The sequence below is a fragment of the Bos taurus genome, chromosome 7 (genome assembly GCF_002263795.3).
Source record: "Bos taurus isolate L1 Dominette 01449 registration number 42190680 breed Hereford chromosome 7, ARS-UCD2.0, whole genome shotgun sequence".
Taxonomy (NCBI): domain Eukaryota; kingdom Metazoa; phylum Chordata; class Mammalia; order Artiodactyla; family Bovidae; genus Bos; species Bos taurus.
In genome coordinates, this window is record NC_037334.1 from 86,288,048 (window position 1) to 86,303,322 (window position 15,275).

Consider the following 15,275-nt stretch of genomic DNA (forward strand, 5'->3'; position numbering starts at 1 on the left):
TTTTCTCTTCTGCACTCCCAACATGCCACACTAATGCTGGCCTTGAGTTTTCTCTGCCCTCTTTCCCTATTTCTGTTGCATTTAGTTCTCTATACTTCCAAGGGGGGCTTCCCTTGTGGCTTACACAGTAAAGAATCTGCTTGCAATGCGGGAGACCCAGGTTCGATCCTGGGATGGGAAGATCCCCTGGAGAAGGGAATGGCAATCCACTCCAGTATTCTTGCCTGGAGAGTTCCATGGACAGAGGAGTCTGGGGGGAAGTGTGACAGGACTGAGCAACTACGCTTACTTCCAATAACCCTTCCCTTGGCATATCAACTCAGTTTTCTCTCTGAAATCCTTTGCACTGAATATTACTTGATTATTTGTTGTTATGTTTTCTTCACACATCTCAGAGCGACATAGTAGTGCAAATTGGAAACACTTAGCATATAGTCACAAAAAAGAAAAGGGACAGGTTTATTTTCCTTTTCCATAAACTAGAACATACGTAAACTGCTTCATTAACTTCAGTAAAATCGTTTTAGAAACAAACCTAAAGAACTCAGCTCTAAAGGAATCACTGCGAGACTCTGCTGCCAGACTACGTTTCCCACAATCCTTCAGGGCCGACAATGCGCCGCGGTGCTCTAAACTACAATTCCCACAATCCTCAGAGCGCCGTTTTCTCGCGTTTGCCGATAACTGTGCCTCATTTCCCATCTTCCCTTTCGATCCTTGCAGTTGGAGGAGCAAGGTCGTGAGGTAAGGAGCGGTAGCTGTGCAGCCGCCATTTCTTCCGCCTCCGGTCTCTGGATCTTTCGTAGAGCGTCCAACAGCGCTATGTTGGGACAGAGCATCCGGAGGTTCACAACCTCAGTGGTTCGTCGGAGCCACTATGAGGAGGGTCCAGGGAAGGTTAGTATGGAAGGGGCCTGCTTCGTTGGGTAGGGGGCACTTGGCCGCGACTGACTGAACTTCGAGGCCTACTATGCGCCGTGAAGAGAAGTGAGAAGCCAGGGTTTTGAACTGGGACGTCGACTAGCATTCCGCTTCCCCCAGGGACCCGGGAGAAAGTTCAGGAGTGTGACTGCGCGCTCTAGTCATGAATAGGCTTCAGTAAATGAAGCCAGAGGCCTTATCTCGCTCTAGCGCTCCCCCCATTTCCCCTGCGCGCCCCACCCTGCCCTTCAAAATTCGGGGGACCTTAGAACCTCTGACTGCAGGTATTGTGGCTTAAAACCTAGCTAAAGGTCACCGGCTTCGAAGTGAAGGTCATTGAAAACTCGGGGTTGTGAGGGCCTATGATGTGGGGCTAGTCTTTCTAAACGAATTGACGGAATTACAAGTATTAACCATCCTTGAGGTTGGTTTTAGCTTTAATTATAAATAGCTTCAAGCGGGTAGTTAGTTGTAACAGCCTCCTGGGGTTCCCTGAGGCCTAGAAAGGGTGTAGAGGAATAGAGTCGAAGAGGAAAGCCAGGAATTTGTTTACCATCTAGTGTTTGCGGTGAAGGTCATATGATTTTAAAGATGTTTAAAAGTGCTATGATTAAGTTGCCCAGTATTCCGTACATAGCAATGGTGGACCAGGATTTTTATCCAAGCAGTCTTGTTCCAGAGCTCAGGTATTTGACCAGGCATATATAACCTGATTATATAAAAGTTAGCATTTCCTCTGTACTTATTTTTAATCTGTAAAATCAGATGGTTTGAAGTTCAGTATTTGTTGTTTGTTCTCTTTTGTTCCCGACAGAATATACCATTTTCAGTGGAAAACAAGTGGAGATTACTAGCTATGATGACTTTGTTCTTTGGGTCTGGATTTGCTGCACCTTTCTTTATAGTAAGACACCAACTGCTTAAAAAGTAATCCATGAGACAGGTAAATTTATGGACTTATAACCTTTGCAGAAGTTTCTCCTTTATTCCTTTCTTCCCTTACCACCCACCCCCTCAAAATCACAAATACTGAAGTTAAGCGGGCGTGTGACATTGGTGGGAGACAGGTTAAACCTATAGACAAACATATCTTTGCCTGAAAGCCAGTGTTTATTGAATGCTGCTGTTTATTAAGCACACCTGATATTAATAGGCTTAGATTGCTTCCCAGGCAAAACTGTGAGGTATTAACCTGCTTTGAGACCAAAAAAAAAAAAAATGTCAACTTGCATAGTATTCCATAGCTAGCAGTGGTGGACCAGGAATTCTATCCAGGCAGTCTTGTTCCAGAGCTGAGGTTCTTGACCAGGAAAAGTTCTAGTAAACTCATTGATGTTCATCTGTCTTGAGGGTGGTATATGTTAGTATATACATGAAGGAATCATGTGTGCTGCAAGATTAGTAGTGTCCCTGATTAAGAAGGAAATGGCAAACCACTCCAGTATTCTTGCCTGGAAAATCCCATTGACAGAAGAGCCTGGTGGGCTATATTCCTCAGGATCTCAAGAGTCAGACCCGACTTAGCAACTAAAGCACCACTGAGTGAGAAAATTAATATTGTAATTAGAATTTTCATCAAAAACAACACTATAAGAGGCTCTGTGGGTTGGTTGGAATAAATTCCAAAATATACTTTAGAAAAGAAGGACTACACTTGTCTTAGTTTAGAAGGGAAATGATTTATCTAAGCCATTACTTGATGCATATGATGAAGCAAATCAGTATGAGTAAAATCATGATACTGTAAACGCTTTCTGATGCACCAGTCATAAATTGAAGGGCAGACAATACATTAATGAAACTGCATGATTTCTATTAAATTTGAGTTTAAATGTCATTAATTTTTTGTGTTTTTATTCACAGATAGGAAGAGGAGCATATTAAGAGGTGCAGTCTCTTAAAAGGATCAATCCCTTGAATTCAGCATCCTAGATATGTTTGTAAATAAACTTACAGCATAAATCCTTAATGCCTCTTCTCTGAAATATGGAACATGGTAATTGAACATGTGCTTACATTTTGTTTGGGTAATATTGCATTATTAGTTTCTTAAAATATGTATTTGATTTAGCTTGTTTCTTGGTCTTAAAGTCTGATTTTTTTTTTTTTTTTTTGATTCATTGGTCAAGAATTTGTTGGCAATTCATTATAAAAGAGAAGTGCAGACTGACTTATCCTGTGATTTTTATTTTAAAGGGAGGAAAAAAGATGTCTTTTTAGTCTTTATTATTTTTTTTTTTTTTTACTTTGAAGGAGTAAATTCATTTTTCTCCATGAGTGATAATTAGTTAAACATTAGGAAAATCAGTAGTGTATGGGGATTTTAAGTTCAAGAGCTTCATTTTCTTCCTCTGTACCATAACACTGAAATTTTTGCTTTCATAGATACTGACCAATATTAATCTTGTTTAGATTAAAAGAATATTTGAAATGTAATAGCATGTGAGATAATACAGGAAATACTCCCCTTTTCTGATGCTTTAACTAGGAGAAATGGGTTGTGAGATGGCTCTGATTAGTAATTGTATCAGTGATAAGTCATGGTAGTCTGTGCTTGGGGAGATATTCTGTATAACATTAAGGATTTCTACCTTTGGGAACCACAGAAGCAAGAATAAGAGTTTAGGGTTCATAAAATGATTTTGAATTTTTTGTTTGAATCATTGCTGAATTACAGATTTAGCCGTCTGGGTTTTCTTGGTGGAAAGGGTACTAGAGCCTCCTTCCTATTTTGAGATTCATTGAGCTATATTAAACATTTTATGTCCTGGCAAGTCCTAGGACCTGCTTCCCCCACTTCCTCCCCGATTTACAATTTGTATCAAGAGCCAAAAGTAATGTATTTTATTTTACAGCAGGGTCAAGGTAGAAAATGTCATTTATTAGATTTGTCTTTTTGAATTGCGTATTTGAGTGGTATACATGAATGAGAGAAAAATCTCCTTTAACTCTCCTGAAATAGAAGTCCAGTTTACCCATTCCCTGTAAAAGGACTTCAGTGGGCTGGCTCTTAGTGATAGAGACTAGACAACTTTTTAGTTTTTTTGTACTGACGTTCTCCAGAGCAACAACCAACAGCATGTGTCTATAGAGAGATTTATTTTAAGAAATTGGTTCTTGGAATTGTGAGTTTGTCAGGTCAACAGTCTGATGGGATAAACTGAAAGTGGGAGACAAAGGAAGAGTTGATGTTCCAATTGCAAACCATTTGCTAGCAGAATTTCCTCAGAAGTCCATCTTTTTCTATTAATTCCTTCAACTAATTGGATGTGGCCTGCTCGTGTAGAGAGTAAGTTTTACTGAAACTAATGGTAATCTCAGGAATTCCCAGTCTAGTGGTTATGACTTGGCATTTTTCACTGCCCTAGTCAAATCACTCCCTGGTCAGGGAACTAAGATTCTGCAAGCTGCACAGTGTAGCTGAAGGGGAAAAAAAGGAAATCTTCATCCCCAAAAATACCTTCACAGAAATATCCAGAATAATGTTTAGACAGGTATCAAGACACCATTTCTCAGTCAACTTGATGTAAAATTAACCATTGCAATTTCACAGAAGTGTGTGATTTCATCCAGTTTAATTTTTTAATGTTGGCTTGAATTTTTAAAACCACCACAGAATTTTTTTTTCCCCAATTTTGTGTATTTTCCTCCACTGATTTTTCAAAATTCAAGGTGATATTTAAACCACAAGATTGCCATAAAAATCCAGATTCTCTCATAAAAATTTGGGCTAAATGGGCCCATACATACTTAGTGAAACTGCTAGGCCAAATATACCTTATGCAGAGGCTTCCTTAACCAGAATACCTGGGTAAGGAGGGATTTTGGTTGGGGACTACAACCCATGAATCATTTTTGAAGGGAGCTAGTAGTATTGGTTACATAGTAAAGTTTTGGCTATCCTGGTGAAAAATCAAAACCTATGTTTTGCTGTAGAAGCAGTACAAATGGACTAAGGATTAAAATAAGATTCAAAGCCAGGCTTGACCATGTTTCAGTTCAATTAGAAAGTATCTTCCTCAGCTCCCTTGTATATCAAAAGTAACTATTTTAGGGTAGTTGTAAAGATTAAAATAGTGCTTAACTCCTAAATGAGTAGATGGAGGAAAGTCTAGTAACAGTTAAAACCAGCTGTCCAGCAAATTTGTGTGTGTTCAGCTGTGTCCCACTCTCTGTGGGCCCCGTGGTCTGTAGCTAGGCTTCTCTGCCCATGGAATTTTCCAGGCAAGAATACTGGAGTGGGCTGTCATTTCCTCCTCCACATCTTCCCAACCCAGGGATCAAACCCTCTCTTCTGAGTCGCCCATTCTTTACCACTATTGCCACCTATGAAGTCCAACAATACTTCAATCTTAATGATATCCCAAAATGCCTGGAGTCATGGTGGATACAAGTCTGATAATAAGGTGTCACCATCAGAAAAATTGGCTTCCTTGATAGCTCTGTTGGTTAAGAATCCACCTGCAATGCTGGAGACCCAGATTCGATTACTGGATCAGGAAGGTCTTCTGGAGCAGGGACAGGCTACCCACTCCAGTGTTTTGGGGCTTACCTTGTGGCTCAGCTGGTAAAGAATCTGCCTGCAATGCAGGAGATCTGGGTTCGATCCCTGGTTTGGGAGGATCCCCTGGAGAAGGGAAGGGCTTCCCACTCCAGTATTCTGGCTTGGAGAATTACATGGACCGTATAGTTATGGGGTCGCAAAGAGTCAGACACAACCGAGCAATTTTCACTTTGATCAATAAAATTACAGCTCCTTAGCATAGTGTTCAGTCATTTTTCTGGTTTCAGTCATGCTGGGTGGTGATTCCCTTTTCTTCCAAACAATACACTTAGGTTTCCAATACCCTGTAAACAGCTTCATAATTGCCTTGGCAAATACTGTAATCACTGATTGTTGTCTCCTGGTTTCTTGGTGACTCAGATGATAAAGATTATGCTTGCAATGCAAGAGACCCAAGTTCAGTCCCTGGGTCAGGAAGATTCCCTGGAGAAGGGGAGTGGCAACCCACTCCAGTATTCTTCTGGCTTGGAGAATCCCATGGACAGAGGAGCCTGGTGGGTTACAGTCCATAGGGTCACAAAGAGTTGAACACAGCCGAGTGACTTAACACTTTTCATTTTCACTTTCCTATCTTCCATCATTGTCTGTGCGCTCAGTCATGTCCAACTCTGCAACCCCATGAACTGTAGCCCACCAGGCTCCTCTGTCCATGGAATTTTCCAGGCTAGAATACTGGAGTGGATGCCATTTCCTACTCTAAGGGATCTTCCTGACCCAAAGATTGAATGCACACCTCCTGCATTGGCAGGTGCCACCTAGGAAAGCCTATCTCCCATACCAACTTGTAAATTTTGGAGACCAGGGAAGCTTTTATTTATTCATTTGTCCTACATATATAATTTTATGTGATCAGTAAATACTTATTGAGTAGATTATTGAATTGAAGGCAAATTTACCTTAAAACAAAACCCAGGCTTTCTAGTCTGTACACAGTGTTTTCTTCTGAAGAAAAAGGAATTTTTCCCAGGTAACTTTATTGAGTTCTCCAATACAGTTGTTGGAGACTGAATGACTTTAATCGTTTCTGCTAAAATATGACTCTACTATGTCACTGACCACACTATTTAGTCCATCGGATGTTCTTTGTAGGTACCCTTACTTGATTTACATTCTGGCGGTAGCTGTTAGTCCTGTTTGAGACCAACATTTTGAGAAGCATTGGCTTAAAGGATTAGGGCTGAATACTGCCCTTTGTTAAGTACATAGAATGAGCAAGAAACTTTCTCATTGCTTTCAGCGCCTGAAGTTTGAGGATTGTTACTGCAGCAAAGCTTGGCCTACCCTCTCTGAAATATCGGGTACCTCATAAGATCTTGAAAAGGATTACTTCTCTATATCTCTGAATCTTTAATTGTAAAATTCTTTGTCAACTCAATCTTATAAGGACTCTTCCAACTGGAAATGAGTTGCATCTATAAATACAAAGATGGGTACCATATGAAAGCATGACTTAGTAGTAAGGAGAGATCTCTTCCCAGCCCTTGGCATGTGTGGACAAGGGTCAGAATGGAGGTAAATAGCTTTCAGCTTTCAAAGTGCTTTTTAAAGCAGCAGTTTTGAGTAGCTATCTACAAGGCATTTTCACCATGTCTCATTTTGATGGATCCCACTTACCCAATGGGCACCTTTGTAAAAGTGAGTCCCTTCTTCCAGGTGGACACAGCTTCATGCCAGAATGCACTTGCTCCAATCACCTTCATTGTATATTGTCCACTGAAAAACAGTCCAACTCTGTAGCATTTCTGTATAAAATCATCTCAAATTTGGATTTTTCAGCTAAAATACACCATTCCCTGCCAATTTTCCCAGATCTGACAACAAGTCATGGTAATTGATACTGAATAATTATTTAAGATTTTAATGGCTCCATATCGTGAATCAGCTGGTAAAGAATCTGCCAGCAATGCAGGAGACCTGGGTTCGATCCCTGGGTTCAGAAGATCTCCTGGAGAAGGGAAAGGCTACCCACTCCAGTATTCTGGCCTGGAGAATTCCATGGACTGTCCATGGGGTCGCAGAGTCGGACACAACTGAGTCACTTTCACTTTCATGTCATTTAGAATAAACTTGATGTTTTCTTTGTTGGATTCTAGAACTTGCTACAATGCCAGGTAAATATTAGGATTTCAACAGCTGTATTTAGATAGATGGAGACAGGATGACTGTCAATTTGGTTTAATAGCATTTCCCCAGTATAAGAGGAGCCAGTCAAGGAAATTCTTGATGCCCAGTAATAGGAGATGATCAATTAAATATATATATATATTGATAAGTTCATCAGGCTTACATCTTACCCTTCATTGGTTCAAATTAATGCAATCAACAAAATTCTTCATCTTTATGTTCTGACAGCTTTGCTCAATGCAGTTATATCTATAAACTATATAGTATGAAATCATGCTCATGCTCTGGTGCTAACTACCAAAATCAATCACTTTTTTCAGATAGCGTATGTATCAAACTGAGTCATATGAAACTATTTCACATTTTGAGCTATAGATGGTAATTTTTGATGGTTCCATGATCATCATCTCCCTTCTTAGCTACTGGGCCACTCATAAAAGTCCTTTCCTCCATATACTTACCTGAGAAACCACTGATGTTCCCCACCACCAGAAATTTAAGTAGATTGTGTACACTTGGGCTTCCCTGGTGGCTCAGACAGTAAAAGCGTCTGCCTGCAATGCAGGAGACCCGGGGTCAATCCCTGGGACAGGAAGATCCCCTGGAGAAGGAAATGGCAACCCACTCCAGTACTCGTGCCTGGAAAATTCCATGGATGGAGGAGCCTGGTGGGCTACAGTCCATGGGGATGCAAAGAGTCAGACACAACTGAGTGATTTCACTTTCACTTTTTTCTTTTCATACACTCCGTGTGGGCTTCCCTGGTGACACAGAGGTAAAGAAACCACCTGCCAATGTAGTTAACTCTCTGATACCTGGATCAGGAAGATCCTCTGGAGGAGGAAATGGCAACCCACTCCACTATTCTTACCTGGAAAATCCCATGGGCAGAGGAGCCTGCGGGCTGCTGTCCATGGGGCTACAAAATAGTTGGACATGACTTGGTGAGTAAATATACCGTGTATAGCAGAACTAAAACTGGTTCTGGTTTAACCTGGGCATCATCATTACCAATTAAAGAACAAGATAATTTGAAATTCTTAAATGCTGCCTTTTTCCTTAATAGAGCTTTGGGGGACAGTACTCTCAATTACAGTACCAACAATACATTTTGAGGCACAAAATTGGATGAGTTTACAGAAAGACTGGCTCATGGTGTTTGCCAGTGTGGAAATTGATACAAATTATCGGGGGGAGGGGGTGGAGGGCAGGAATGTTGGAATTTCAGAGGGGAAATTCTAGATATCTCCCAAGTTAAAATAGAATAAAGAGAACTTCTGCTATAGACAATGTGTTGCTCTCAAAATTCATATGTTGAAACCTGATCCCTAATGTGACAATATAGGTAGGACATTTGGAACATGATTACATCATGATATTGGAGTTCTCATGAAGGGAATTAGTGCCGTTAAAAAAGAGACCTCAAAATTAAATCCAAAATTAGAGTCATTCAACCAGAGGGGTTCCCAGGTGGACTAGTGGAGGTGGATCCACCTGCCAGTGCCAGAGGCACAAGAGACACAGGTTCAACCCCTGGCTCTGAACGATCCCCTAGAATAGGAAATGGAAACTCACTGCAGTATTCTTGCCTGGAAAGTCCCATGGACAGAGGAGCATGGTGGGCTAGTGTCCACAGGGCCAAGAAGAGTTGGACACGACTGAGCAATGGAGCATATACATACACACAGGAGACCAGAAGGAGGAGCTCTGCCAACCTTTGGGAGCTGAGCCCAAAAGGAAGACAAGCCCTTTTCTTTCCTGGCAAGGACTCAATTATAGCCCTCCCAACTTCCTTTATTCTCTATAAAAGCATTCACCTTGCTTTGTGAAGACTTGCATGTGGCTTGCCATGGTTGCAGATCTCTAATTTCAATTCTCTGCTGTTCCTGGATAAACCCGTAATTGCTAGATATCAGGCAGTTTATTTGTTTCAGATTAACACCCGAGTGTTCCCTAACCGCCTCAGCCATTTGAGGACACCGCAAGAAGACATATCTTTAAATCAGGAAGCAGGCCCTCACTAGACACCAAATCTGCCAGCACTTTGATCTTGAACTTCTCAGCCTCTGAAACTGTAAGGAATAAATTTTTGTTGTTCATAAGCCACACAGTCTGTGATATTGTGGGGCTTTCTTGGTGGCTCAGCGGTAAAGAATCAACCTGCGATGCAGGAGATGTTAAGTTTGATCCGTGGGTTGGGAAGATCCCCTAGAGGAGGAAATGGCAACCCACTCCTGTATTCTTGCCTGGAGAATCCCATGGACGGGGAGCCTGGGGGTCTACAGTCCATAGGCTTATGAAGAGTCAGACATGACAAGTGACTGAGCATGCATGCACATGCTATTATAGCACATGCTATTCTGTTATGGCAACTCAAACTAAGACATGTCCTAAAACTAAATTTCCCCACATGCCCTCCAAAGAACATTACTGATCAGTAGGAAATGCCACCATATGCCTTTAATTAAGTGTGATATTGTGATTTATAATATATATATATATATATATATATATATGTCTTTGATCATTCAAATGACCACGATATATTTCTCATGTATATTTGGTCTTTATCCACAGTTCCTGGCTCATATTTCCCCAAACTTTTGCAATTTTCTGAGACATAAGAACAGTGGGAACATTTTTTTGTTATAAAACTTGGGCTCTTGTCCCCAGTTCCTGAAAAAACCTCTGAGACATAAAGGTGTCTTGTTATTTATTACAGCCCCTTTGCCCTACAAGTAGGTTTATGTTAACGAATGTGACTTTTTGGAAAGCTCCAATGGAATGTTACTAATTGCCAGGGGAAATGAACCTTGAGTAACAAGGTTGGAACTTTCAGTCCTCCCTGATTTCTGGAGAGAGGAGAAGGGGCTAGAAGCTGAATCAATCACCAATGGTTGATGAGTTAATGAATCATGCCTGTGTAATGAGTCCTCCATAAAAAAACCCAAAAGGGGCAAGTTTCAGAGAGCTTCTAGGTTGAGGAACTAGAATGCTTCCACGTGCCCCAGTGCTGGGCCCCAAGCTCCAGGAGGACAGAAGCTCCTTAGTTTTGGACTGTACCCTAGGTATCTCCTCATCTGGCTGTTGATTGGTGTCCTTTAATATCTTTTGTAATGAATCTGTAATCTAGTAAATAGATGGGTTCCCTGAATTTTGTGATCTGCTCTAGCAAACTAATCAAATCCAAGCAGAAGTTTGTGGGAACCTCTGATTTACAACCAATTGATCAGAAGCACAGGCAAAGTGGAGGATGGTCTTATGGGACTGTGGAACTTCATGCTGTCTCTGGGTAATGTCAGAATTTAGTTGAATTCTCAGACACCCTGCTGGTGTTTGAGAAGTGCTTGTGTGGGAAACCTGCATGGGTGCACAGTCAACTTCAGTCATGTCCGACTCTTTGCAACCGTATGGACTATAGCCCACCAGGCTCTCTGTCTATGGGATTCTCCAGGCAAGAATACTGGAGTGGGTTGCCATGCCTTCCTTCAGATCTTCCCAACCCAGGGATAGAACCCGGATCTCCTGCATCTTTGGCATCACAGGTGCATTGTTTACCGCTGAGCCACCAGGGAAGCCCTGTGGAAAGCCTACACACAGAGAAATTTGGTTCAGGAACCCAAAACACTAAGAGACAAATTTTAAGTTACATATAACTAGAAAAATAAGCACTCAGACCAGCAAAATCACATACAGAGCCTGCACCCAAGGGGAGACTTATGTAGAGATGTGGATAGAGTAAGAAGGTATATATGAAGGGTGAAAGTAGGGAGACTGGAGATGTTGGGGTACAGATAAAATAACTCTCCAAAACCAGTTGCACTCTGAAAAAATGCTGAGAATCAGCTTGAGATTTTGTGGACTGGAGCACTGGCTACAGCGAAAATGAAAGGATTTGAAAATGAGCAGAACACAAGGCAGGAGTTTCAGAATGGCACCACTTCTGAGTAAATGAAAGTGTCAGGGAGATGCAGCCTTGGAGGCTTGCTGTTAAATGAAAAAAAGAAAGCAAAAGGGCAAAATTATTTCCTGTAAAAACAGAGTACAAAATCAGAAGCCTTCTCCCATCAAAACAAGTGCAAAATTTGTTTTTTAAAAATTACTATTTCACCACATGAAAAAAGAGAATCCCTTTCACCAAAAACCCTAGTTAGCATCCTTATGTTCTCAATCTGACTATATATAATTGTGTTACTACTACAGGTAAAAAAGGATTTCAAAGTGAATGGCCTATGACAGCATTCATACAAAGTTACCATGAAAATTAATCAGAAATATAGATTCATAGCATTTCATTTCAGCTGATGAAAATTCTGCTGCCAATAAACACTATCCTGGTAGCAGAAGCAATCTTAATACAATCTAATCTGAATTAAATATTCTTAAACATTTGCATGTGCTTCCCAGGTGGCTCAGTGATAAAGAATCCACCTGCCAAGCAGGAGACATGGGTTCGATCCCTGGATTGGGAAGATCCCCCTGGAGAAGGAAATGTCAGCCCACTACAGTATTCTTGCCTGGGAAATCTCATGGACATAGGAGCCTGATGGGCTATAACACATGGGGTTGCAAAAGAATCAAACATGACTTAGCAACTAAACAGAAACAATAAATATTTGCAAATAGTAAAGGAAAAAAAAACCACTTTGAAATTAAAAATTCAAAAACTTATAAGTTCTGGTAGGGAGGTATGAAATAACTGACCAAACAGAAGAAAATAAATAAGAAAAAGAGAAAATGATCTTTGAAATTATAAGATGTCTAAGGAAAGACAGATTTCCCTGAAATTTAGTAAAGGAACTGAATGAAAGGCATAAAACAGCTGAGAAATAAATACAAAATGACATAAAAAGGTAAAATCCACATAGAGTGAAATGGACAAAATCTTAATTATTTGGTGAGTTTTCAGTTCAGTTGCTCAGTCGTGTCCAACTCTTTGCAACCCCATGAATCACAGCGTACCAGGCCTCCCTGTCCGTCACCAACTCCTGGAGTTCACTCAAACTCATGTCCATCAGTCAGTGATGCCATACAACCATCTCATCCTCTGTCATCCCCTTCTCCTCCTGCCCCCAATCCCTCCCAGCATCAGGGTATTTTCCAATGAGTCAACTCTTCACATGAGGTGGCCAAAGTACTGGATTTTCAGCTTCAGCATCAGTCCTTCCAATGAACACCCTGGACTGATCTCCTTTAGGATGGACTGGTTGGATCTCCTTGCAGTCCAAGGGACTCTCAAGAGTCTTCTCAACACCACAGTTCAAAAGCATCAATTCTTCGGCACTCAGCTTTCTTCACAGTCCAACTCTCACATCCATACGTGACCACTGGAAATGCAAATCTTACCTGTAGAAAGTTCTCTCATACCCATTTCCAGGCAATACCTGTTCAACTCCAAAAGCAGCAGCTCTTTTTATTATTTACCAGATTAGTCTCTTCTACAACTTCACAGGGTATATAATATCTACATATGATAGTTTCAGAGCACAAAGATGCTTTAGACCGATCCAATACTGTTATTTTAGGGTGTGTATATATACCCTATTATATATAAAATGATTATACATTCTCTAACTCCATGGTCCATTGTTCTTCAATTGTATTATGTCATCTGTAACTTCTTAGGTCAGATTTTCTCCAGGAAATGCTTTGAAAATGTTAGAACTGATAGTATTACACAGAACTGATAGTATTTTATATATATATACGTTTCATTTCAGTTCAGTCACTCAGTCATGTCCGACTCTTTGCGACCCCATGGACTGCAGCACACCAGGCCTCCCTGTCCATCACCAACTCCCAGAGTTTACTCAAACTCATGCCCATTGAGTTAGTGATGCCATACAACCATCTCATCCTCTTGTCATCCCCTTCTCCTCCTGCCCTCAATCTTTCCCAGCATCAGGGTCTTTTCCAATGAGTCAGTTCTTCATATCAGGTGACCAAAGTATTGGAGTTTCAACTTCGGCATCAGTCCGTCCAATGAATATTGGAGATATTCAATATTCAGATTCAATATTCAGATATCAGGACTGATCTCCTTCAGAATGGACTGGTTGGATCTCCTTGCAGTTCAAGGGACTCTCAAGAGTCTTCTCCAACACCACAGTTCAAAAGCAACAATTCTTCGGCACTCAGATTTCTTTATAGTCCATCTCTCACATTCATACATGACTACTGGAAAAACCATAGTTTTAATTAGACGGATCTTTGTTGACAAATTAATGTCTCTGCTTTTTAATATGCTGTCTAGGTTGGTCATAACTTTCCTTCCAAGGAGTAACAGTCTTTTAATTTCATGGCTAGAATCACCATCTGCAGTGATTTTGAAACCAGAAAAATAAAGTCAGCCACTGTTTCCACTGTTTCCCCACCTATTTGCTATGAAGTGAGGGGACCGGATGCCATGATCTTAGTTTTCTGAATGTTGAGCTTTAAGCCAACTTTTCCACTCTCCTGCATCACTTTCCTCAAGAGGCTCCTTAGTTCTTCAGTTTCTGCCATAAGGGTGATGTCATCTGCATATCTGCGGTTAATGATATTTCTCCCAGCAATCTTGATTCCAGCTTGTGCTTCTTCCAGTCCAGCGTTTCTCATGATGTACTCTGCATAGAAGTTAAGTAAGCAGGGTGACAATATACAGCCTCGACACACTCCTTTTCCTCTTTTGAACCAGTCTGTTGTTCCACGTCCAGGTCTAACTGTTGCTTTCTGACCTGCATACAGGTTTAAATCCTATTACATAAAACAATTGAAGCACTATGGACTATGGAGTTACATAAGGTATGATCAAGCTGCTCAAGATGGTTATTCTCTTATTCTCTGTACTTCCCCTGCTCGACCTGTGCCTGCTTCACCTACACCCTCCTCACAAGACTGACCTTCCCACATACTTGCCCCCTGTGGCCCCAGCTGCTATTGTTCTTATCAAAGGGGTGGTGAGGGGTGTGCTTCTCTGCTGATTTCCCTGGCAACTAATGACCCAAACTGTCACCTATAACTGGCAGCCTCCCATTTCCCCCAGGAGCAAACACTGCCTCCACGCCCTGCCTGCTGTTCACTGCACATGGTGGGGTGTAGCTCTATGAGCTTGCTTCAGGCATGTAAGCTCCTCCATCCACTAAACCATTGATGTCTTCATCCTGGATTTTCCATCTTAAGGCTGAGCAAGTGCAAGCCTTGTAGGTCCGTGGTGTGCAGCCCAACAGAGAATATATGGAGTAAAAGAAACAGCAGCATCAGGTGAGGTGAATTAGAAAAGTTTTTCCTCAGAATTCACTCAGTAAGTAAGTAAGTAAGTGTTAGTTGCTCAGCCATGCCTAACTCTTTGCGACCCCATGAACTGCTGCCCACCACGCTCCTCTGTCCATGAGATTTTCCAGGCAAGGATACTGGAGTGGGTGGCCATTTCCTTCTCCAGGGGATCTTCCCAACCCAAGGATTGAACCCGGGTCTCCTGCACTGCAGGCAGATTCTTTACCAACTGAGCTACAAGGGAAGCCCTCAGAATTCATTCAAGTTGCATATAAAGACAAGAAAGAACTGACAATGATGAAAAGTGACCCTAGTGACTAGCGTAGTCACTGGTAAACAGTAAGTGCTCAATTAATATTTGTGGAAGTGAATTATATTGAAGAATATTCCAAATATAGAAATGAGTGTGAAT

At 41.3% G+C, this 15,275-nt stretch overlaps 1 protein-coding gene and 1 non-coding gene across 2 annotated transcripts; both read left to right on the forward strand.

Annotated features, from left to right (window-relative positions):
• Positions 1-721: 721 nt before the first annotated feature.
• COX7C (cytochrome c oxidase subunit 7C) lies at positions 722-2,890 on the forward strand. The gene is made up of 3 exons (XM_005209728.5): positions 722-897; positions 1,736-1,864; positions 2,785-2,890. Exons 1-2 carry the CDS (start codon positions 823-825, stop codon positions 1,850-1,852), a joined length of 192 nt encoding a protein of 63 aa, XP_005209785.1. The 5' UTR covers positions 722-822; the 3' UTR covers positions 1,853-1,864; positions 2,785-2,890.
• LOC112447613 (small nucleolar RNA Z39) lies at positions 2,621-2,683 on the forward strand. The gene has a single exon (XR_003035806.1). It is a non-coding gene; the product is annotated as a small nucleolar RNA Z39 (small nucleolar RNA).
• Positions 2,891-15,275: the final 12,385 nt, after the last annotated feature.

Bases quoted from the DNA above. Each gene is read 5' to 3' on its own strand.
- COX7C (XM_005209728.5), top strand. From the start codon at position 823: ATGTTGGGACAGAGCATCCGGAGGTTCACAACCTCAGTGGTTCGTCGG. The intron at 898-1,735 runs GTTAGTATGGAA...TGTTCCCGACAG, and splicing joins ATGAGGAGGGTCCAGGGAAG to AATATACCATTTTCAGTGGA.